General features: G+C 40.2%; 1 protein-coding gene across 1 annotated transcript; it reads right to left on the minus strand.

Annotated features, from left to right (window-relative positions):
- Positions 1-8,942: 8,942 nt before the first annotated feature.
- On the minus strand, positions 8,943-14,066 carry ubr7 (ubiquitin protein ligase E3 component n-recognin 7). The gene is made up of 12 exons (XM_061929911.2): positions 12,020-14,066; positions 11,595-11,738; positions 11,378-11,511; positions 11,212-11,272; positions 10,810-10,905; positions 10,652-10,705; positions 10,426-10,531; positions 10,288-10,352; positions 10,052-10,213; positions 9,822-9,987; positions 9,687-9,748; positions 8,943-9,569 (listed from the first exon to the last, which is right to left on the minus strand). Exons 2-12 carry the CDS (start codon positions 11,730-11,732, stop codon positions 9,480-9,482), a joined length of 1,134 nt encoding a protein of 377 aa, XP_061785895.1. The 5' UTR covers positions 11,733-11,738; positions 12,020-14,066; the 3' UTR covers positions 8,943-9,479.
- Positions 14,067-26,297: the final 12,231 nt, after the last annotated feature.

The following is a 26,297-nucleotide window of genomic DNA, read 5'->3' on the forward strand; positions in this document are numbered from 1 at the left end:
GCTACATAGTTTCTTACCTTAGTGTTTTGATTTGGTGGAAAAACCTATTACGATTATTCCTGTTTAGTTGATAGTTAAGTTGAATAAACTTTTTTTTTTTGCATCAGAGTGCTGTGGAAGTGTTTCGGGTCAAGTGAAGCACACGCGTAAAACAAGCTACCTTCTAACCCAGACCTGGGCAAATTAAGGCCCGGGGGCCACATGCGGCCCGTTAAGCTTTTCAATCTGGCCCGCAGGACATTCCCAAATATTTTTTTAGATCTTTAAGATGGAAACTGTAGCTGCCATTATGATGTGCAGTGATGTTTTCTAATCACCATAAGTCTTGAACTATACAATGTATTTCAATGGTTGGAATCTGCGCTTTTGCATGATATTTTAGTGACTAGTGTTGTTCTGATACCAATATTATTTCGATACTTTTCGGTACTTTTCGATACTTTTCTAAATGAAGGGGACCAGAAAAAATTGCATTATTGGCTTTATTTTAACAAAAAATCTTAGGGTGTGGCGGACCGGTACTTTTCAGAGGCGGTATGGTACCGAATATGATTCATTAGTATCGCGGTACCATACTAATACTCGTATACCGTACAACCCTACTAGTTACTATGGTAATTTACGTCACAGCAGCTCAGACGAGGCACCAAGCAGTGTGGGTGGGGAGCGTTTCCACAGAGTGTTTCCAGAGCGGCCTGCCTGAAATGTGGGTGTCAGGGACAGACGCAGAAGGAGATTTTTACAAGAAAGTTCTAAAGCTTAGTGATGTATCAGATGTATCAGTTTGTAGATATTTTTTGGTTTTTTACCCTTCACGTTCATATTTCGCTGTGTTTGTTGCATTTTTGTTGCATTTGGCTTGATTGTAAAATATGTCGATTGAGAGGGGGTGTGACGTTCATATGTTGTCAATATTCAGGGTTTTATTGTTCATAGAAAAAAATACAATTCCATTCTTTTTAAGGCGGTCTGTCATAACATTTTTAGCATTCAATCAGACTTTATTGTGAGGTTTTGTATTAGTTTTCCTAAAAATAGATATACTGGCCCCCAGACACATTTTTTTCTCTAAATTTGGCCCCTCGAGTCAAAATAATTGCCCAGGCCTGTTCTAACCTGATCCCCCACAGTCAACAAAAGAAAAATATCTTATTCATCTAGATATTTTATTTATACACTTATTCAGGACAGGAAGCACGGTGGTACAGGGGTTAGTGCATGTGCCTCACAATACTGAGGTCCTGGGTTCGATCCTGGGCTCGGGATCTTTCGGTGTGGAGTTTGTATGTTCTCCCCGTGACTGCGTGGGTTCCCTCCAGATACTCCGGCTTCCTCCCACCTCCAAAGACATGCACCTGGGGATAGGTTGATTGGCAACACTAAATTGGCCCTAGTGTGTGAATGTGAGTGTGAAGTTTGTCTGTCTATCTGTGTTGGCCCTGCGATGAGGCGGCGACTTGTCCAGGGTGTACCCCGCCTTCTGCCCGAATGCAGCTGAGATAGGCTCCAGCACCCCCCGTGACCCCGAAAGGGACAAGCGGTAGAAAATGGATGAATGGATGGACTTATTCAGGACATTAATGAACAATCTGCTGTTCACACTTTAAATGACGATTCTAGCATTGTCGCTCATTTTCATATGTAGTTCCCGAGTCTGTTGTTGGCTCACAATTGCATTACTGTCATAGGAACATATTTACCTTGAAATATCTTTGTAACAATTTACTTTAACTGCAGAGCTGTGATTTTACAGTTAATTACAATAAATTAAATGCTTTAACCTAATTTTATTCTTATAGTTCATTACGTTAAAATTGCAACTATATGCTGTAACTTCACAGTTGTAATGTTATAGTTAATTACGCTCTCTGTTTAACATCATACCCCCACTTACTGTATAAGAGTGTGCATTGTAATCTACGGAACCCCTTTAGAGACAAATCTGTTTGAATTTACAGTAATTTATTGTGATAGTACTGCTGGACTATTATTACAGTATTTTACTGTGAAATAACTGCTTTTATTGCTGTGAAATATCATAATGTTTACTGTAATTTCTTACAAGGCTGTTGGAATGAAGCAACAGGGAGCTTGGACAAGATGGGAGAATGCGGTTGAGAGGAGAGTGACCTGGGCTGAGCTTTGGAAAGCCGAGCCGCAACGCATTAAATTTCTCATCCAGGCAGTATATGATGTGCTCCCAAGCCCTTCAAACCTGCACACATGGGGCATAGCAGAGACATCAGCATGCCCACTGTGCCCCAAGTGAGGAACCCTGGAACACATCCTCAGTTGCTGTACAAAGGCACTTGGAGATGGAAGGTACAGGTGGAGGCATGACCAAGTCCTGAAGACCATCGCTGAAGCCATTAGCACAGGACTGGCATGGGCAAAACAGTTCCACCCCTCCAAGAAAACCATCGCCTTTGTCAGAGCTGGGGACACGCCAACTCCTGCTAGGAAAACATCAGCAGGCATCCTGACGTCTGCAAAAGACTGGCAGTTGTTGGTGGACCTTGAAAACCAGCTGAAGTTCCCCAGTCATATCGCAGTCACCACCCTGCGACCAGACATTGTCCTTGTGTCTGAGTCCACCAAACAAACTGTGCTGCTGGAGCTGACAGTCCCGTGGGAAGATCGCCTGGAAGAAGCCTTCGAGAGGAAGCTCTCCAAGTATGCAGGACTGGTCAGCGACTGTCAGCAGGCTGGTTGGAGAGCAAGGTGTTTCCCTGTGGAGGTTGGATGTAGAGGATTTGCAGCCCGTTCTTTGGTCAGAGCCTTCAGCAGTTTGGGCATCGATGGAGAGAGAAAGAGGAGAGCCATCCGCAGTACCACCGAAGCGGCGGAAACTGCCTCGAGATGGTTGTGGCTCAAAAGAGGAGATCCTTGGAGTCATGGTAGCTAGCGAGCCGTCTGTACACAAGCCGGGGGATTTGATCACCCCCGGTTGGGTCGCTTGGAGGAGGGCGTATGACCAGTTGAGAGACCCGAAACGCCCGGTGAATCCAAGAGGTCACTGAGGATGTGTCCAGACTAAGCATCAGTAGATGTATGTACACAGCTTGTAATATTACAGCAATTTTTGGTTGCAATATTTTACTGTAAAAAACACTGTCATATGCTGTGAAATCCTGGTATTTGTTTACAGTGTGTGTGAGTGACAAGGGGAGCAAGGTGGGTGAAGTGTCTTGCCCAAGGAAACAAGCTGGATTCGTACCAGGAACCCTTAAGTTTCTCCACTGAGCCACGCTGCCCCAAACGTTCCAGTGATACAAGATAAATATGTACCGGTATGCACATGCACATTCAGGGTGCATATGCACTAATCAGGAGCCCTTCCACAGGGAGACAGGCCTGCCTGCACAGAAGTCAAACATCAGTGTCCATCTTCAATCAACAACAACAAAAGAAAGTAAATCAAGTTAATTTGTTTGAAGTGACTGAAATGTTGAAGAACAACAAATTCCTTCATTTATTAAGTTAGCTCAAAATGGATGAGAGAAAGTTGACTTACAGTGCATCTAAAAAGTATTCACAGTGCTTCAGCTTTTCTACATATTATGTTACACCCTTATTCCAAAATGGAATAAATTCATTTTTGTCTCAAGATTCTACACACAATACCCCATAATGATAATGTAAAAAGTTATTTTTTAATTTTTTAACATTGATTAAAAATTTAAAAAAAAATTAAAATCACATGTACTTAAGTGTTCACAGCCTCTGCTCAATACTTTGTTGATGAACCTTTGGCAGCAATTACAGTTTCGATTAGTTTTTAATACAATGCCACAAGTACCTATCTTTAGGCATGTTTCACCCATTCCTTTTTGCAGCATCTCTCACGCTCATCCAGGATGTTTCTGTTCATTACTGCATTCAATTTAGTTTAGTCAGGGAGGTCACTCTGTCAGAGCTACAGCATTCCTCTGTGGAAGGAGGAGAACCTTCCAGAAGGATGACCATCTCTGCAACAATTAAACCACCAATCAGGCCTGTATGGTAGAGTGGCCAGACGGAAGCCATTTTTAGTAAAAAGTTTGCCAAAACTCATCTGAAAGACTCTCAGAACATGAGAAACAAAATTCTCTGGTCTGATGAGACAAAGATTGAACTATTTGCCATGAAGGCCAGGCATCATGTTTGGAGGAAACCAGGCACTGCTCATCACCAGGTCAATAGCATCACTACAGTGAAACATGGTGGTGGCAGCATCATGCTGTGGGCATGGTTTTCAACGTCAGGAACTGGGAGACTAGTCAACATAGAGGGAAAGATGAATGCAGCAATGTTTCCTGTATGAAAACCAAACACTTCCCATCCAATCTGATGGAGCGTGAGAGGTGCTGCAAAGAGGAATGGGTGAAACTGCCCAAAGATAGGTGTGCCAAGCTTGTGGCATCTTATTCAGAAAGACTTGAGGCTGTAATTGCTGCCAAAGGTTCATCAACAAAGTATTAAGCAAAGGCTGTGAATACTTATACAAGTTATTTATATATATATATATATTTATTTATTTTATTTTATTTTATTAAAAAAAAAAAAATTTTTAACACCTTTGCAGATTTTTAACTTGTCAATATAAAGTATTGGCTTCGAATTTTTGAGAACAAAAATGTGTTTATTCCATTTTGGAATAAGGCTGTAACATTACAAAATGTGGAAAAAGTGAAGCGCTGAGAATACTTTGCGGATGCACTGTAGTTTCTGGTGGGTTTAATGTACATAAGATGACAGTAAGGCTGAACGTGGAAGAATGGGTGGATAAAATGATGGGACAGGAAGACAGGGGAAGGTAGACACAGGGAACAGATCGGTTAATAAACGTTAGCAGGAAATCAGCCAATTTACATACAAGTGTTAATATGTGTTACAGTGTGTCAACTGTTAATAACAGCGTAAGACTGAAATATGACAATGTTAGTTGGAATATATCAAGAATAAGATCATTCAGAATGGGTTATAATCTTTGTGTGACTGGTTAATAAAGAACATGGATCACTGTGGTAGCAGAAAGTAAACAAGACACACGATTGGCATCCTGGCAAAACGATCAAAAATAAGGCAACGCTTGAAGACTTGATCATTTTATTTTTTTCAAGCTAGATTGACATCTTGGGTTTTTTTTAATATACAGTTTTGTTTTGGTTGAGGCTGTCTCCTTGAAATCAGTCTGCACATGTGCAGTAACATGGAATAGTCCATTGGGTGAAAAGAAGAGGGGGGCAGTCGAAAACCAGCATGTTTGTTTTTACATTTTGCCTATCATTCACAATCTTTATTTGAGACAAGAACACATATGTTTATTCTCTTTTTTGTGGGTCGTGGGGGGTGCTGGTGCCCATCCCAGTTGCACTTGGGTGGAAGGCTGGGTACACCGTGGACAAGTCGCCACCTCATCACAGGGCCAACACAGATAGACAGACAACATTCACACTCACATTCACACACTAGGGCCAGTTTAGTGTTACCAATCAACCTATCCCCAGGTGCATGTCTTTGGAGGTGGGAGGAAGCCGGAGTACCCGGAGGGAACCCACGCAGTCACGGGGAGAACATGCAAACTCCACACAGAAAGACCCACAGCCTAAATTGTAAAATACGACTCGTAGTAGACTGCTTACAATAAAGCTATTGGGGTTTATTACGTCCATAAAGCCCTCTAAAAAATATTTTAAACTGCCAACAATACTCCATTTACATGTTGTGACCAACCTATTAACCAAGTATTAGCGATATTGTTTTAATAAGAGCTAACGCCCAGAAACTTATTTTAGCGGTGCCTTGATCACAGAGAGGTAACTAGCTTATGCAGCTATTAACATACTGAGCTGCTGCATCGGCTCTGAGTTGGTGAAAATTTGTGCTAGATTATAAATCATACCTCTAAGTCTAGTTGCTTTGTTGGTTGTTGCAATTACCCGAGAAGTTGGTAATTTTTTTAAATTCAACTTAGACCCGAAGACATTGCTAGGAATACCCACAATATGCTTGTTTGCTCCTAGCATTTCCTTATATGAGCGAGGATTATGATACATTTATCATCTAATTGTGCTGAAAGATATAAACATCCCATCAGTTGACATTTGTACAGTAAGTGATTGTTTTATTTTGTTTACAGTTTGTATATCTTGTGCAGCACTTGGCAATACTGCTACATGATGCTTTGTGTTTAATAAGAGCTGGATCTTCTTAGTACACAGCTTCTAATTTTTTTAGCTCATCCTCCTTATATTCAGGCTCGAAAAGATATGGTTCTGAATTTTGTTCAAAGTAGTAGTCGTTGGCTCTCACTAAAACTACCATGATTAGTGGTAGCTGCTGTTGTTCAAGGAAATAGAGAACGCAATGCGCTCTGTGAAAGTAATGCGGGCAAAAAAATTCAACGGCAATGCATAAATATTACATTATTAATAAGCTATTATGAATGTGCCTAAATTACATATACATTTACAGAACTAATATAAAACGTTGATGGATGTTTTTGGATGTTTTTATACAGCTCTGTAGGCCGAATATTACGAATCCCAATGTTAGCCGCCTCTTGCTAGCGTTTATTAAGTTTTAAACGCAACACTTTTGTTTTTTATCCCATTTTTCATGAGTTGAACTCAATGATCTAAAGCTTTACTATATACACAAAATACCTTTCTATTCCTCTCAAATATTGCTCACAAATCTGTGTTAGTGAGCATTTCTTCTTTGCCAAGATAGCACAGGTTTGCCTTAGGCTGCCCACAATAAAAGGCAATGCTGAAATGTGCAGTTTTATCACACAGCACAATGCCACAGATGTCGCAAGTTTTGAGGGAGCATGCAGTTGGCATGCTGACTGCAGGAATGTCCACCAGAGCTGTTTCCCGTGAATGGAATGTTCATTTCTTTACTATAAACTGTCTCCAAATGAGTTTCAGAGAGTTTTTCAGTACATCCAACTGGCCTCACAACCGCAGACCATGTGTAACAACACCAGCCCAGGACTTCCACATCCAGCAGGTGCACCTCTGTGATCGTCTGAGACCAGCCACCTAGACAGCTGCTGCAACAATTGGTTCGCATAACCAAAGTATTTCTGCACAAACTCTGAGAAACCGTCTCAGTGAAGCTCATTTGCATGCTCGTCCTCATCGGGGTCTCGACCTGACTGCAGTTCGTCGTTGTAACCGACTTGAGTGGGCAAATGCTCATATTTGATGGCATCTGGCACATCAGAGAGGTGTTCTCTTCACAGATGAATCCCGGTTTTCACTTTTCATAGCAGATGGCAGAAAGCGTGTGTGCCATTGTGAGGGAGAGCGGTTTGCTGATGTCAAAGTTGTGAATGAATGGCCCATGGTGGGTGTGGGGGTATGTTATGGACAACAAACTCAAGTGCATTTTATTGATGCACAGAGGTACCGTGACGAGATTGTTGTGCCATTCACCCGAGACCCGAGAGCCTGATCATGCACGGCCCCATGTTGCAAGGCTCTATACACAAGCTGAAAACATCCCAGTTCTTGTATGGCCAACATACTTACTGTGGATTTGCGTATACGACAGCGTGTTCCAGTTCCTGCCAATATCCAGCAACTTTGCACAGCCATTGAAGTGAAGTATATTTATATAGCGCTTTTCTCAAGTGACAATATCTAAGTTACATTTTTAAACCAGTGTGGGTGGCACTGGGAGCAGGTGGGTAAAGTGTCTTGCCCAAGGACACAACGGCAGTGACTAGGATGGCAGAAGCGGGGATCGAACCTACAACCCTGAAGTTGGTGGCACGGCTGCTCTATCAACCGAGCTATACCACCCCAAGAGTAGTGGACCAACATTCCACAGGCAACATCAACAACCTGATCAACTCTATGTGAAGGAGATGTGCTGCACTGCGTGAGGCAAATGGTGGTCACACCAGATACTGACTGCTTTTCTGACACCCCCAAATAAAGCAAAACTTCACACTTCAGGGTGGTCTTTTATTGTGGGCAGCCTAAGGCACACCTGTGCAATAATCATGCTGTTTAATCAGCATCTTGATATGCCACACCTGTGAGGTGGGATGGATTATCTTGGCAAAGAAGTGCTCACTAACACAGATTAAGACATATTTGAGAACAATAGGTATTGTGTGTGTGTGTATAGTTAAAAGTTTTAGGTCTTTGAGTTCAACTCATGAAAAATGGGAGCAAAAACGAAAGTGTTGCGTTTATATTTTTGTTCAGAATGTGTTCTTGTCTCACGAAGAGATTGTGAACGATAAGCAATTAAAAAACAAAAACAATTTCAGAATTATAACGTATTTTGTAACGCACAAATTAAGACTAAAAAAATTACGAATTGTTTAAATGGAAGAAAACTTTAATTTTTGTGGCCCCTGGAAATCTTGGTGCCCTAAGCAACCGCCTGTTTGTGTAATGGTAAGTCCGCCCCTGATGTCAGGAGAGGCATCAATGCCTTTAGAGTTTATTTTTAATGCATATGCTTTAATTAATATAAGTTGTTCATTAAAATGAAAAAAACAAGATACACACACACATATATATATATATATATATATATATATGTAAAAAAAAATAAAAGCATATATATATATATATATATATATATAATTTTGCATTGTTTTACTTTTACAAAATGAATAACCATTTTACAGCTTACCTTTTACTTGTATGAGAGATACTTGCACTATACTTGTCCATGAAAATGTACTTTGTTGTAAAAATATCTTGTTTTCCTCGTGGAGAAGTTTATAAGTTTGGATATATATTCTTCCAGACTGGCAGCCACATTCATTCATTCACTCATTTATCTATTTCCTCATTCATGTATTCATTCTGTCAAACGATTACATTTTTTTAAGAATAATCACACTTTTGCATTTTGATTACCGTAATAGTACATTTCTTGCATGCATATTTTAAATGAACTTAAAAAAAAAAAAGACATCAATATGTTGACACAAATGCAATTTTATTGTCAGAATGTTATACAGGAATATTTTTTATCTGTTAAAAACTTGCTAACAATTTTATCTAAAATACCATAGGGTGTTTATTTTGAGCTGAACTTTACCATTGAGCTAAACAGTCTGATCCTCACTCATCTTTGCACTGACCTGATCACTGACCGTATAACAACACACTTTCAGGTAACCCTCAGAGGTTAAGGTAAATGAGTATGTGCGGTCAAAATAAATTGCGTGATTAATCTACATTTATACACGATTAATGCAATGTTTTGTGATTAATCGCGAGAGTTAAAGCGTTTACTTTGACAGCCCTAGTATAAGGTAAAAACATTGGTAGTAAACAGACGACACATGCATACAAACTTCACTGGCGCAGACTAGTTTTTATTTTTCATTAAAAAAAGCATCACTGTCACTGACCTTTAACCCCTGAAATGAAATGTGAACAACAAGCATTGTTCATCAAGACAAAACACTAAACAGACTGTGATGGGGCAGCAAGAGGACATCTGGTGAAGGTCAAAGGGCATCAGGCACAGTAGAAGCGTCCATCGACTTGATTTCTTTTGCGACTCTGCTGCTGCTCGAAGAACTGCCGAATGTCATCAGATGTCACAACCTGTCGCATGAAAAATACACCAGTCATGTGACTGTTCCACCTGGTTACCCTTTAGACATTGTTAGCAGCAGCAACCCCACTTGGTCAAATGTGGTCTTGAATGTTCGCAGCACTTACCTTTCCTTCTGCAGCAAACCTCTGCAGGAAGTCTTTCAGTTCACTCTTCATGTCGTTGTATCCTGACAGGAAGTAGAATAAACTCAGCGCACACATTTGACCGGTTATTTTGCTGGCGCCATCACTTTTGTTTACCGTGAATGATCTCCAGCTGCTGTACTCTGTTCAAGTTGTCTAGCGCTGACATCAGAGGGTCGTGACTTTGTTCGCACTGTTCCTCACTCTTTCCTTTGTCCTCGTAAGCAAGGACAGTATCCAACTCATCCAGCAGGAAGGAGACACCTGCCTCTGACAGACTTCCCTGAAGAAAGCAGAAGACGTGTTACCAGCTTTGCTCGTGAAACAGAAGGTCGGACTTATGGCACCTGGCAGGCGCTGCAGCGGCACAGCTTTGAACGCCACCCCGACGGCCAAAATACCGCTCCAGACCGGGCCCGCTTAACACCCGTCGCCTGAAGCTGCTTCATTCTGCAACTAGGATCCTCCTGACAAACTCTTTTGCAGCTCGGCTCGGCGACGTCATCCACCTGAATGAAGTCAATCAACCGTGAAAAGTCTGTTTAATTTTGGAGGTCATTTGACAATGTGACGATATCTTCACCTTGTCAGACCGATCCAGGTGGGCTCCTGTCTCCTTCAACTCTGACTCAACTGCAGGACCTGCAACTGGACATTGGAAAACACAATACAATATTGATCCTAAAGGAGATTCTGGAGAATTAGATCAGACAAAGTTTACCTGCGATATGATCGGCATAGTACCACAAGAACATGTTTCTGTTCATACATGACTCACAGATCATCTCCTGCAGCTCTACACAATCTGGAACTTCACAGCCCAGATGCTGGGAACACACACCCACCCACACACACACACACACACACACACACACACACACACACAATATGTTAGATAGTCTACAGTACACGTGACTAAGTCAATCCTAAAGTTAAAAAAAACGCACCCGACCATGCAGCCAATCCTCACATAACACACACTGGATCATTTCGTCTTCAACCTGTGAATAAAATCATTGAATGAAAAAAACAGCTTAGGAAGGTTTTAAAAAATGTTGTTTTTTTGCGTGTGTACAGTCAATATCAAAGAGTGCCAGAGTGTCACCTGGTCTTCTGGGTCAGGGTACGGCCGACGGCAAGTACAGTACTCTCCAAAGAAGTTATGACTGTATTTATTCAGAGTGTTGAAATCCTCCTTGTCCTAAACATGTAAATGGACAAAAGATTATTACAACGTTGAAGGACAAAAATAAGTGGTACAATAATAAAATCATTTGCTAATGACTGACTTTCAGAGTTTAGTCGACATGTGGTTTTTGTTTTTTTAAATCACTTAGAAGAAGCCCAATCAGCGCATGTATCTCCAAATCTCATTAGAATGAGATTATGAGGGTGAGAGTCAATTTGGTATGGACTGATCAACATCTAATGTTTGATGGAAGAAAAGCAGTAAACATTGGTGTGTATACACACACACACGCACACATTAATCTGGCCAGTGACTCACAGTAAAGAGTTTACATCGCACATCCGCAAATTTCTTGTTTCCACAGTCACAGCGGAAGTTCCTGAAGAGCACAATAGTACAGAGCAACTTTATCAATATTCTCTTTTATTGACGGACTGACTGCAATATATGATTTGTTACTGATCAAAAGGTGAAAGGTCATCACCTCTTGGTGTAGAGCTCAAACAAGTCGTGACCTTCATGGCATTTGTACGAACACGCCAAACACACACCAGCTGCTTCGCCTCCTTTTGGCGTGCATGTGTTGCAAGCGTACAAAGCCTGACGCTTCACATAACCCTGCACACAGATGCACCAATCATTTGAAACATCAATATTATTTGCAGTGACAACATGATGAGATCGTCTATGTGACAGATCACCTGAGGATAGGAGCAGTGATCTGAGTCACTTCCGGCCAACACAGCAGAAGCTTCTTCTTGCAGCTCCTGGTCCTCCTGCAAGACATCCACCAAAGACACAGTCTGCTCCTCTGACGTCACTAAGTGCTCCTCAGACATCTTGAGCTGCCACACAAAACGTGCAATTAATACAACTAACAAGAAGTATATTAGAGTGAACAATTTGAATACCTCAACAATCACACATGCAATTGGGCGAAAGTATCAATAAGGTGAAAAAATTACATAATTTATGTTTGCATATAATCACCAAGTGAGCAAGAAGAATACAATAAAAACTTCGTGCTGAGCTTTACAGTGAACGGCAAAGCTGCGCTTGTGCTAAAATGGCCGTTAGCGATTCCAACTGGATAAACAATAAATGTGATGAATAATGCAACTATTACCCCACGTAGCCTGATAGTCAGTTAGACAATGTAGTAAAACGAATGAATCATTATCATTCACAGGTCCTCAGACATTGTTGACAAAACGCTAGCTAATGCTAGTTGCGACCACAACATCCGGTTCTTCTTCTTCTTCTTCTTCTTTTGTTTTTATGGCGGTTGGCAAGCAACCTTGTGGTGTGCATTACCGCCACCTACTGTAATGGAGTGTGGATCGAGGTGGATCCCTACTCTATATTCTTTTATTTAACCCAGTATTTTTTAAATATGTGCATATTGCTTTATAACCTATGTGTTCTGAGTGCATTCCTAATATATCTTCCACTGCTAACCTAATATTCTCTTTCGCTAACTTACTTTCCAGTATTTCCCTTTCTCTATTATATTTCCTACAATGTATTAAAACATGTCCTACACTTTCTAGCTGTTGGCAAGAATCACACAGTCCTGTAGTATGTTTCCCTATCAATTTTAATGAACTATTTAGATATGTATGTCCTAATCTCATTCTAGTAATAATGTCTTCTTCCTTCCTATTTCTATTGCCTCCTCTCATTACACCTACTCTCCTCTGGACTTTGTAATATTCTCTACCTGTTGTTTCCTTATTCCAATTATCCTGCCACTTTTTATTGTGTTCCATCTTAATTATGTTCTTCACTTCCTCTTTACTGTGCTTAATCTCCATGTTTACTTCTGTTTTAGTAGTTGCTTGTTTTGCGTACTTATCCGCTAATTCGTTCCCCTCAACTCCTACATGAGCAGGAACCCAAAGAAATGTTACCACACCTCCCGCTTTATTTATTCTGTAATTTGCCTGAACTATTTCATAAACTAAATCTTGTCTTGTTTCTGATGCTATGTTTTTTATGCTCATCAATGCACTACTGGAGTCTGAGCACACGACTGCTTTTCTTGCTTTATTTTCTTCTATCCAATGAATTGCCATATAAATTGCTACCAATTCTCCCGTAAAAACAGATAACTTATCACTAATTCTTTTATTTAATACTATGTTTCCTTGTGGGATAACAGCTGCTGCTCCTACCTTATTATTTATAGTTTTTGATGCATCTGTGTACACCATGATGTTGTCTAAAAACGTTTTCTCAATCCATTGTTCTATCTGGTAACTATTTAAATTTCTATTCTTTAGTAATTGCATGTTTACATTTGGGTTATCATACATCCACGGTGGTATTGCAGGGATTGGTACTGTAGGGCTAACTTTAATATTATCAATTTGAGCTTTATTACATATGTCTCCTATTATCCACCCGAAACTATTCATTTTTTTCTTCTCTTTTTCTTGGCAGTTTAATAACACTTGATGGGTTGGATGTCCTTGCTTGGACCCTTTTAAGTTTGCCCAATAAACTGCTGACAATTGATCTCTCCTCATATCTAAAGGTTTTTCATTCATCTCTACTTGTAATGCTGTAACTGGGGTTGATTTTGTAGCTCCACAACATAACCTTAAAGCCTGTGATTGGATCCTGTCTATTTTCCCAAGTAATGTTTTTGAAGCAGATTGATAAATAATGCATCCATAATCAATAACAGATCGAATTAAAGTCATATATATTGCTTTCAATGTCTGCCTATCAGCCCCCCAATCTTTACCCCTCAAAGCCCTCATTATATTTAACACCTTTTTACTTTTCTCCACTATTTTGCTGATGTGGGTTGACCAGTTAATATTTTTATCAAACCATATACCCAAATATTTAAATACTTGTACCTCTTCTATATTTTCTCCATAGAGTTTAATTTGGAGCTTGTTTTGTACTTTCCTCTTTGTAAAATTTATGACTTTTGTCTTTCCAACAGAGAATCTTAAACCCCAAGCCGTTCCCCATTCTTCAACATTATTTACCGCTTTTTGAATCTTCTTTTCTATATGATTAGTATTTCTACCTCTCTTCCACATCACACCATCATCAGCAAACAGTGCCACATCCACTAACCCTTCTACTTCACTAAAAACTTCATTTATCATTATTGAAAATAATACTGGACTTATTATACTTCCTTGCGGGGTCCCATTTTCCACGTCATATACTCTGCTGTATTCATTCTCTATTTTTACTAATATTTTTCTACTTGTTAAGAAGTCTTTTATCCATCTATACATTTTCCCTCTAATCCCAATTTTATTTAGTTTTATCAGCAACCCCTGTTTCCACAACATATCATAAGCTTTCTCTATATCAAAAAATACTGCAATTATACTTTCTTTATTTATTTGTCCCTTTCTAATTTCCTCTTCCAGCTGCACTGCTGGGTCGTTTGTGTTTCTTGCTTTGCGAAATCCACTTTGGTAGTTTTTTATTATTTCTTTTGACTCTAAATAATATACTAGTCTTTCATTAATCATTTTTTCCATTACTTTGCCCAAATTTGAGGTCAATGCTATCGGCCTATAATTACCTGCCTCTTCTGGATCTTTCCCTGGTTTGCATATTGGAATTATTACAGCTTCTTTCCATTCCGCTGGTAATTTTCCTTCTTCATATATCCTATTATATAATTCCAAGACCACTTCTTTGCCAATACTACTTAAATTCTTGATCATCTGATAACTCACCTGGTCTTTTCCTGGTGTTGTATTTTTAACCTTTTTCAATATTCGAACCATTTCATTCAAAGAAAATTTCATATCTATAGTGTTGGTTACCCTATTATCGTTGTCTTCCATCATTTCCCCAATATTTAAACTAATTGTTTCTTCTCTCTTTTGTATTTCTACATTTCTCAAATTATCATTACTGTGCACTTTAACAAATGTTTTTGCTAAAAGTTCTGCTTTTTCTTTATTTTCTACCACACACCGTGTCCCATCTTTCATCACATGATTTTTATGTTCATTTCTGATCCCTGACATTTTCTTGATCATTCCCCACACTTGGCCTAAAGGAGTATTTCTATTTAATGATTCACAAAACTTTCTCCAGTAGTGTTTTCTTGTCTTTTTAATAACGTACCTTACTTTAGCTTGGTGCCTTTTATATTGGATCATATCTTGGAAATTATGTGTTCTTCTCAATATTCTAAATGCTCTATTCCGTTCTTTTATTGCGTCTGTGCACACTTGTGTCCACCACGGCACTATCTTCCTTCTTTTCCCTATACTACTCCTTGGTATACTCTTTTTGGCTGCTTCCATTATGCACTTTGTAATATCTGTATTCAGTTGTTCAATATCTTGATTTATATCCACTTCCTTTAATGTCATGTCGGTACTTTCCCTATATTGTCCCCAGTCACCGTGATTATACTTCCATCTTCCTTCTATTTTAGTGCTTTCTGTCCTTTGATTTATGTTTATGTGAATGAATATTGGGTAGTGATCACTTCCTATAGTGCTGTCTTTATTTACTTCCCACTCTACCTTTCCTGCTAACCCTTGTGACACTATTGTTAAATCTATTGCTGTTTCTTTACCCGTAACTACATCTAACCTTGTTCCCGATCCATCATTCACACACACCAGTTCTTTTTCCTCCAAAAATGCTTCCAATGTTTCCCCATTCCAGTCATCCCTTTCACCCCACATTGTGCTATGTGCATTAAAGTCACCACACCAAATGATATTGCCACTCCAGTGCTCGACTATTGTTTCTAGTTGATGATTTTGTAATTTCTTGCACGGATTATAGAAGTTTAGCACTTTGTATCTTTCTTTATTATTCCATACTTCTACCCCTACTATTTCTAGTTCTTGTTTTTCTTTTAATATTGTATATTGCATGTCTTCTTTAATAAATATGGCACATCCTCCTCCTTGCCCATCATTCCTATCTTTACGTATTGTTATGTATCCTTTTATTATAAAGCTCAATTTTGGCTTCAGCCAGGTTTCTTGAATACATAGTATATGTGGTTTATTTTTCATATTATTAATATAACCCTTTAGTTCCTGTCCGTTTGCTATTAAGCTTCTGGCATTCCACTGAACAATTAACATGGCGTTGGATTGTGGTAACATGACTCGGTCTCGTCTACTCTCTGTAGTTCACCTTGTACCTGTTCCCAAGATAGTTCTTTTAAATTTAAGAACTTTGCTGCTGCTTTGACAATTATTTTGATCTTCTCAGTTTTATTTCTTGCCTGTTCTGTGCAGTTTATTACATATGCCAGGAACACAACTAGCTTGTCCATGGAAAGTCCTGTATTTGCTGCCTCTTGTTTTTTATTACTTGTACTATTGTCACATGTGTCTTGTTCTGATCTATTCTCACTTCTATCTTGTTCTGCACTTTCTTTATTTCTTACTTTAACTGCCTCTGCGTATGTAATATTTCTTTCTACTCTGATTTGCTGTACTTCTGTTGCCTGTTTCCTAATGACACATCCTCCATACGCTGCTGTGTGATTCCCGCCACAGTTACAACACTTGACCAGTATATTGTCTCCATATTGTCCGTATTCATGCTCTCCTCCACACCTTCCACATCTCAACTTAGCATGGCACACACTGGCTATGTGCCCATAGCGTTGGCACTTGAAACAGCGTACTGGGGGTGGGACGTAAGCTCTAACGTAAAAGCTTAAAAACCCAATCATAATTCTTTGCGGTAGAACTTCCTCGACAAACTGTACTAATACAGATTCGCTCTCCGTCTTTTCTCCATTTCTAAATGCCATCATTCTTGTCATCATCTTGACAGTACCCCCTTTTATTTGTCTTTTCAATTCTTCTAAATTTTCACCCCTTGGGATTCCTGTCACTACTCCTCTTGCCCCCTTTCGTTCCCCCACTTCCATTTTTTCCTTTATTATCTTATTGCACAGTTTTTGCAACCGCATTGCTTTGTTCTTTTGCTCTCCATTTTTGCATTTAATCAAAAGTCGTCCGTCCCTGAGCACCTTCGCTATCTCCACCTCTCCAATGTCCTTCTTTAACCCCTTAACCAGTGTCATCAAACTTATATCATTCATGTCTTGACCTGATTTAAATGTATATATGATCCTGTAATTATCTTCCATGGTCTTTTTCCTCTTTTCTACTTCTTCATCTTCTTCGTGTACTCTTTTAGCACTCGATTTTCCTTCATGCCCTCCACTCCCCTTCTTTCCTCTCTCCCCTTTAGTCCTATCCACGTCCATACTTTCCTCATAAATCCCGTCACTATCCCCTTCCATCTCGATCCAGTCACAATACAGCTTATGCACAACCGCCAAGGAGATTTAGATACGCTCACTCGTTAGCCACCACTCCTTGTTTTACTTCCGCCTTCGTTAACACGTCACCCGTCGTCCTTCCTTCCGCTCCACTCTCACACTCCCTAACCACGAACACCGACACAGAGGTTCCGCTCTCGAACCAGCAGCGTGGGCCCTGTCCCCGGTTCTTCTTCTTTTTCTTCTTCGTGTTTCACGGCGGTTGTTATCCAGCTTAATGGTGCAATACCGCCACCTTCTGCTACGGAGTTTGAGTCCATCGCGAGGGGTGGTGGAGCCTATTCACAATCTAAATCCCCATTTCACAAATAACCTGAAAAAAAAAAATAATAATAATAATAACTCAAATACCTATCTAGTCCTTTACCCTCACTCGCCTGCTCTATATGTTAACCCACCTCGTCCTAAGCCCCAGTATCCCTTAAATCCTATAATATAACCCTGTGCTCTTCCAAAACTCAAATAGTGCCCTCACCGGTTTCCTACCCCTCAAGTTTAACACCGCAGCCATTGTTTGATTGATTGAAACTTTTATTAGTAGATTGCACAGTTCAGTACATATTCCGTACAATTGACCACTAAATGGTAATCAAATGTATTTCTAATGTATATACTTGTTCTTTTGCTATCTGAACTCACTATGTTCTCTGCTCGCTGTACATATCCTACCAAGTCAGACCTACACTGTTTCAATGTCAGTGTTGGGTTAGTTACTGAAAACCAGTAACTAGTTACAGTTACTAGTTACTTTATTTCAAAAGTAACTCAGTTACTAACTCAGTTACTTAAACCAAAAAGTAATGAAAAGTAACTATTTAGTTACTTATATATTTATTTTTTATTTTTTTAAGGCCCCATTTAATGCCCTTTTAGCCTTCATTTTAGTACTGTTATTGCACTGGAGAATAATACAATCTGTTGATCAACTTGACATGCATTTGCATCACTGAACTCTGCTAAGCAATGTGCTCTACATACAACACACAAAGACAAAGATATGTTTTAAAGGGCCAATTTGTTTCAGACCATAACAAATTGACAAAACTATTTTAAATAGCTGCAACTTAACATACATAAGTAACAAACAGCATAATAACAACATAGCTGTAAAACAAGAAAGGCACACACTACATACATAAAGCCTAACCAGGCGTTTTCTCAAGGAATTCTGAAATAAAATCATGTCTGAAGCCCAGAACACTCTACACATTTCCCCACTTAGTTTAGAGAAAAGGAAATATTAGCCTGGCCCACTAGTATCTCTCTTTAGGTTTGTGAACCTTATAGTCTAAACATTTAGAGTGATGTGATAATCAAACACTCTAAAAGTTTAAAATGAAAGAGTATATAAGAGAATTGACAGAGTGTGTGTACCTTCAGTGTGCAGTGCCTCATTAAAATCCAGCCGCTGTTGGAGGTGAAGTGTGTGTCTCTTTACTAGCTTCGTCGAAGCATGTTGTTTTTGTCGCTGTTTCAGCATATTTGAAACTTACATTCAACTAAAATGTTCTTTTCTTTGTGGTCGATAAAATATCTCCATTTTAAGAAACTCGGCTTCGGGGTTCGCCATGACGTCTTGATAGTAGACACAGACACGCCCCCTCCCACACTCACACACACACACACACGTACACACAGACAGTGCGCGGCGCGCCTCTTTTTTGTCGCCTCTTCAGCAGCGCTGCAACACTCAGATCTTCTCAGTTTCTAGCCGATACTACATAAAAAATAACGCAAAATAACGCAGTAACGCATCATGTAGTAACGGTAACGGAGTTACTGAATATAAAAAATAACGCGTTAGATTACTAGTTACCGCCGATAGTAACGGCGTTACAGTAACGTGTTACTTTGTAACGCGTTAGTCCCAACACTGAATCTAAGTAACTTCAACCCTTGACTAACACCCTCCCCCTTCCACATCCCACCTCCCCGGATTGTAAATAACCAAATGTAAATAATCAAATGTATTTCTAATGTATATACTTGTTCTTTTGCTATCTGAACTCACTATGTTCTCTGCTCGCTGTACATATCCTACCAAGTCAGACCTACACTGTTTCAATGCCCATTCCTCTGATGATGCAATTGTTGATGACTGAAGTGCTGATATCAACCAAACCCTCCTCATCCCACCCCCAGGATTGTAAATAATGTGAATAATTCAATGTATATACTCTGATTAACTTGTGTGGTGACTGTATTATGATGATAGTATATATCTGTATCATGAATTGATTACGTGGACCACGACTTAAACAAGTTGAAAAACTTATTCGGGTGTTATTTACATTTGGTTATTTACAATCCGGGGAGGTGGGATGTGGAAGGGGGAGGGTGTTAGTCAAGGGTTGAAGTTACTTAGATTCCTCTCCAACACACCTCTCTGTCGCTCATGTTTACCTCACCTAATTAGCATATGTTCAACAGACTCCTCCTCTTGACATCCCTCACAGTCCTGTTTGATGTTTGCTAATTAGTTTCATTTAACGTACAACATCCGGTTTACTTTCGCAATTGTATTTGTGGCTTGCAGATGGCAGGTCAGATACCACACAGTGACGTGCGGTGAACTATACACCATGTGAGGCATAGATACTTTTGGAGATATATTTTCTTCTTTTTTCACTCTAATAATTGTTGATATAGGTTGCACATTAGACTAACAGGAAAACGAAGGGGGTAATTCGCTTTCATAAAAATGTTATCATAATGATATTATGATATGATAAATGGTTCCAAAAAGTATCTGATAAAGTTGTTATTAAATAATTTTTGGTCCCATTTCCTTTTAACAAAATAAATCAAGTATTGTGAGTGTATCTTACCTTTCTGTGTTTGTATCTGAAGCAGCAATAGCTATCCTCCATGAAAACGTACTTTGTATGAACACATTTATTTTGTCTTAAAGTCCAGTTTAGAGAAGTATTTAATCTTGGATACAGTATATAATCCTCCATATTGGCAAACACATTAATTTAATTCAATTTCATTCCAAGCAAAAAAACGATGTTTTTGCATCTGACAAAAAACACCCACAAACGCTGGCTTATTCTAATAAAAATGTCATGTTTGCTAAAAATCCATCCATCCATCCATCCATTTTCTACCGCTTATTCCCTTTGGGGTCGCGGGGGGAGCTGGAGCCTATCTCAGCTACAATCGGGCGGAAGGCGGGGTACACCCTGGACAAGTCGCCACCTCATCGCAGGGCCAACACAGATAGACAGACAACATTCACACTCACATCCACACACTAGGGCCAATTTAGTGTTGCCAATCAACTTATCCCCAGGTGCATGTCTTTGGAGGTGGGAGGAAGCCGGAGTACCCGGAGGGAACCCACGCAGTCACGGGGAGGACATGCAAACTCCACACAGAAAGATCCCGAGCCCGGGATTGAACCCAAGACTACTCAGGACCTTCGTATTGTGAGGCAGATGCACTAACCCCTCTTCCACCGTGAAGCTAAAAATACAGTTTAAAAAAAAAAAAAGGCTGGCTTCCGTGGGAGAGACATGTGTCTGCTAGCTTGAGCGCCCCCACTTCTCCCAGTGTGGTGTGTGTGTAGCCGTGGAGGCACCACCTGTGTCTGCCTCACTTCTCGTCTGCCGCGTTATTTTGATCAGGAAACACACGGAATTTCCGAGATGTTGACATGAAAATTATCAAAATATACAGGAACCACACCAAAATCACATAGAAAGCATAGACTAAAAGAGAAATATTAAAACTTATTTTATTTTATTATTTCGTTTTTGAACATCTCATGGTTAAGCCTTTTACCCCCTCTGACAGCACGTCACTGCCACCCTGACTTGCCAACCCTCCCGAATTTTCCGGGAGACTCCCGAATTTCAGCGCCTCTCCCGAAAACCTCCTGGGACAAATATTCTCCCGATTTTCTCCCGATTTCCAGCCAGAGCTGGAGGGGGCGTGGCTTAAAGGCACATCCCCTCCAGCTCCATGCGGACCTGGTGACGACAGCCTGTTTTCACGTCCGCTTTTCCACGATATAAACAGCGTGCCGGTCCAATCACGTTATAACATCTACGGCTTTTAGAGCGTGCACAACTGCGCACACAACAAGGAGACGAAGCAGAAGAACGAGGAAGATACAGCCATGGCAACGCCGACGACGAGTAAGATGAAGAAATACGCTTGTAAGTTCCAAAACGAATGGAAACAAGTATTTCAGTTTATCCAGGACAGTTCGAAGGGGAAGGGGTATGCTGCCTGTAAATTTTGTACAACAGACTTCTCCATTGAACACGGTGGCCGAACGGATATAGTCACTCATGAACGGTCAGCGAAGCACAAGGCGGCGGAAACGCAGCACCGGTCCCAGCCCAGTATTATGGGCCACCTCGCTAAATGGAGACCCGATGGTGTAACATATGCCGAGACAAAGATGGCTATGCCTATGCTGATAGCTGGAAGCCACATTCCGTTCTCATTTGCGGATGTCTTTAACAAATCCGTGAAGGATATGTTACCGTATTCAGAGATCGCTCGCCAGTACTCAAATGGCAGAACAAAGGCTACTCAAATAGTGAAAGGTAAGTGTTTTTTTGTTTGTTTTTGTAAGCAGCAAGCACAGTACAGTTAGTAGAACAACTGTGTTTTCATTACTGTGTATTTGATAGGTAAATATATATATATCTAGAATTCACTGAGAGTCAAGTATTTCCTATATATATATATGTATATATATATATTGAAAAAAAAAAATATATATATATATACATATATATATATACATATATATATATATATATATATATATGTATATATACAAGTATATACATATATATATACATACATACATATATATACATATATATATATATATACATATATATATATACACATATATACACACATATATATATATATACACATATACACACACATATATATATATATATATATATATATATATATATATATATATATATATATATATATATATATATATATATATATATATATATATATATATATATATATATCAGTGACATGCGGTCACTGGGGCCTCACCTGCCATCATGGAAAGAAAAAATATGTAAAAAGAAAAAAAATTAATTAAATTGTTATATGTCAGTGATTATACTATAAAGTTATTTTCCATTTAACTTCACCAGTTTTAGATTATTTTTATTCAAAATCGCTGAATTTTCACATTTGCCGTTCAAATACTGAGAAGAGACGGTGCGGTGATCAGCAGCCAGTTGAGGCACGTCACTCAGTTGTGCCTCAACATGGATTGCGGACTCGGCTAACTGCTGGCCTGCTGTGCAGTGAGACCGTATTGCTATATGAATTATATTATACATTTCCATAGTTTAGTTAGCTGAGGTATATAATGTACAGTGTATTTTGTCAACAACTGTATGTGTGTAACGTATTTCTTGTGCTGAGCAATCATAAAACTGCTGCGAAGACGCACTGTGTGAGGCTCGCAGTAATCCCGCCTCCTGGTGCCGGTTAATGCACCCCCGCCGCAGAATGCACCCCCGACGGGAGCGCCACACCAACCAAAGCCCACACCCAAACCCTCCACGTGCAAGACCGAATCCACCCAAAAAAAGTCACTTAACAAGAAGCCAAAAAGTGCAAAAACAACAATGCTCGCGCCGGAGGAGCCGTGAACGACTGCAGGGACACAACATTAGGTACACCTGCAGACTGCAGCACGGATTTCATATTTCATTCATTCACAACTCCTCCAACACGAACACCACTGTTCCCGCACTTATAAGTAAAGGTAAGACCATAATAACGTTTTTTTAATCAAATGTGCTTTTTTGTGTGCTACAGTTTGTATGTGTAAAGTTAAAGTTTAGTTAAAGTACCAATGATTGTCACACACACACTAGGTGTGGTGAAATTTGTCCTCTGCATTTGACCAATCCCTTGATCACCCCCTGGGAGGTGAGGGGAGCAGTGGGGAGCAGTGGGCAGCAGCGGCACCGCGCCCGGGAATAATTTTTGGTGATTTAACCCCCAATTCCAACCCTTGATGCTGAGTGCCAAGCAGGGAAGAATGCTGGTATGAGCTTTTAAACATAACCCGTTAACTGCTGCCAATCAAATGGTGAATAAGATACTCTTTAGGTGCCCGAGGATCGCCAGTCAACAAAGGAGAAAAGAGTTGCTAAAGGTTTTATATTTTTCACTGAAAGGCTTCAGTCAACTCACATTCGGTCACTGGCTTGTAGTTTCGGTCTCTATGCATCAAACATCTACTGAGCTAGCTAGCAGCTAGCTGCTAAGCTAACGAAGCTAGCGCGGAGAAAGGCGTCGCCGGTCGCCAGTCAGAAGGAATCTACTCCTGCACACCGTGACCAGGACTTCTCGGAAGACAGCAGGAACTTCACTCGGTGACAGAAAACACCGTGAGTATGGCTTCCTGCGCGTCTTGCACCTTACTCACGGAGAGGCTGGCTCTGCTAGAGGGCCGTGTCCGCCAGTTAGAGCAGAGTAATCTCGTAACTTTAGATGTTGCGGACACATCTGCTAGCGTTAGCTGTAGCGAGCTAACTAGCCCAGCCTGTAGTAGTCCTAAGCGGCCTACAAGCTACGGTGTACCGGTTGAGACGCATAATAGATTTAGCTCTTTAGCTAGTCCTACACCCCAGTCTACCGGGCACCACACCTTAGTCATAGGGGACTCCATCACCCGAAACATAAAGCTTAGCAAACCAGCCACAATTAAGTGCATCCCTGGGGCCAGAGCACCTGACATTGAGGCTAATCTTAGGGAGCTAACTCGCAACAGGCCTAGTAAACACGTACGACAGGCTAATCGCACCACTAGTTATGCGAATATAGTTGTACACGTTGGCTCCAATGACACTAGAATGAGACAGTCAGAGATTACAAAGAGAAACATAGCCAGGACTTGTGATCTCGCTAGAAAGATGTCCAGGCATCGAGTAATTGTCTCTGGCCCCCTGCCTGCGAGAGGCAATGATGAGAGATATAGCAGATTAGTCTCGCTTAACAAGTGGCTGGCTAGCTTCTGTAGACAACAGGGACTAACGTTTATTGATAATTGGCCCTCTTTCTGGGGCAAACCAGGCTTGCTGATGAGAGACGGCCTTCACCCTAACCAGGAAGGCGCCATCATCGTGGCTAAAAACATAGACTACTGTTTAAGTCACATTTGACTAACTACACTAGAGCAAGCCCGGTCACAGGCAATTACAGAGCCTGCTAGTTCGGGTGAGGAGTCAGTTAAGCTAGAACTAGCCAGCGCCAGGCTGGATAATTCCTGTACGCATAGCAATTTTCTTAGAATAACACACAACTCACATAATATGTTTTCTGTTGTGAATGTGTCAGGGGTAGATATGCATTCTACTGAGGTGGCAAATCATGATGCGTTCAGTCGATCGCAGCATCAAGCAAACAATCTGAAAATTCCCGTCGTATCAATTCCTAGATATGGTCGAAACTTTTTAAAGTGCACTACGTATAATAAACGCAACATTATTAATATTGCTACTACGGATAATTTAAACAAAAACTCGTCAAAACAGCCCAATACCTATAATATGGGCTTTTTAAACATAAGATCATTGTCTCCCAAAACGTTATTAGTTAATGAGGTCATTAGAGACAACAATCTTAACGTCATTGGTCTTAGCGAAACCTGGCTCAAACCAGACGATTTTTTTGCGCTAAATGAGGCATCTCCTCTTAACTATACGAATGCGCATATTGCCCGTCCCCTTAAAAGGGGTGGGGGGGTCGCACTAATATACAATGAAAACTTTAACCTTACCCCTAACCTAAATAATAAATACAAATCGTTTGAGGTGCTTACTATGAGGTCTGTCGCACCGCTGCCTCTCAATATGGCTGTTATCTACCGCCCCCCAGGGCCCTACTCGGACTTTATCAATGAATTCTCAGAGTTCGTTGCTGATCTAGTGACGCACACAGACAATATAATCATAATGGGGGACTTTAATATCCATATGAATACCCCATCGGACCCTCAGTGCGTGGCGCTCCAAACTATAATTGATAGCTGTGGTCTTACACAAATAATAAATGAACCTACGCATCGCAACGGTAATACGATAGATCTAGTGCTGGTCAGGGGTGTCACCACCTCCAAAGTTATGGTACTCCCGTATACTAAAGTAATGTCCGATCATTACCTTATAAAATTCGAAGTTCTGACTCATTGTCAACAAACTAATAATAATAATAACTGCTATAGCAGCCGCAACATTAATGCTGCCACAACGATGACTCTTGCTGACCTACTGCCTTCGGTAATGGCACCATTCCCAAATTATGTCGGCTCTATTGATAACCTAACTAACAACTTTGACAATGCCCTGCGCAAAACCATTGATAGTATAGCACCGCTAAAACAAAAAAGGGCCCCTAAAAGGCGCACCCCATGGTTTACAGAAGAAACCAGAGCTCATAAATTATCATGTAGAAAGTTGGAACGCAAATGGCGTGCGACCAAGCTTGAGGTTTTCCATCAAGCATGGAGTGATAGTTTAATATCGTATAAACGCATGCTTACCTTAGCTAAAGCTAAATATTACTCAAATCTCATCCGCCTCAACAAAAACGACCCTAAATTTTTGTTTAGTACAGTAGCATCGCTAACCCAACAAGGGACTCCTCCCAATAGCTCCACCCACTCGGCAGATGACTTTATGAATTTCTTTAATAAGAAAATTGAACTCATTAGAAAGGAGATTAAAGACAACGCATCCCAGCTACAACTGGGTTCTATGAACACAGATACAACTGTATCTACGACGGATACTGCAATACAAAATAGTCTCTCTCTTTTTGATGAAATAACATTAGAGGAACTATTACGGCGTGTAAGTGGGATAAAACAAACAACATGTTTACTTGACCCACTTCCTGGGAAACTTATCAAGGAGCTTTTTGTATTATTAGGTCCATCAGTGCTAAATATTATAAACTTATCACTTTCTTCTGGCACTGTTCCCCTAGCATTCAAGAAAGCGGTTATTCATCCTCTGCTCAAAAGACCTAACCTTGATCCTGACCTCATGGTAAACTACTGACCGGTGTCCCACCTTCCCTTTAT

This window comes from Nerophis lumbriciformis, linkage group LG34 (assembly GCF_033978685.3).
Source record: "Nerophis lumbriciformis linkage group LG34, RoL_Nlum_v2.1, whole genome shotgun sequence".
NCBI classification, from domain to species: Eukaryota; Metazoa; Chordata; class Actinopteri; order Syngnathiformes; family Syngnathidae; genus Nerophis; species Nerophis lumbriciformis.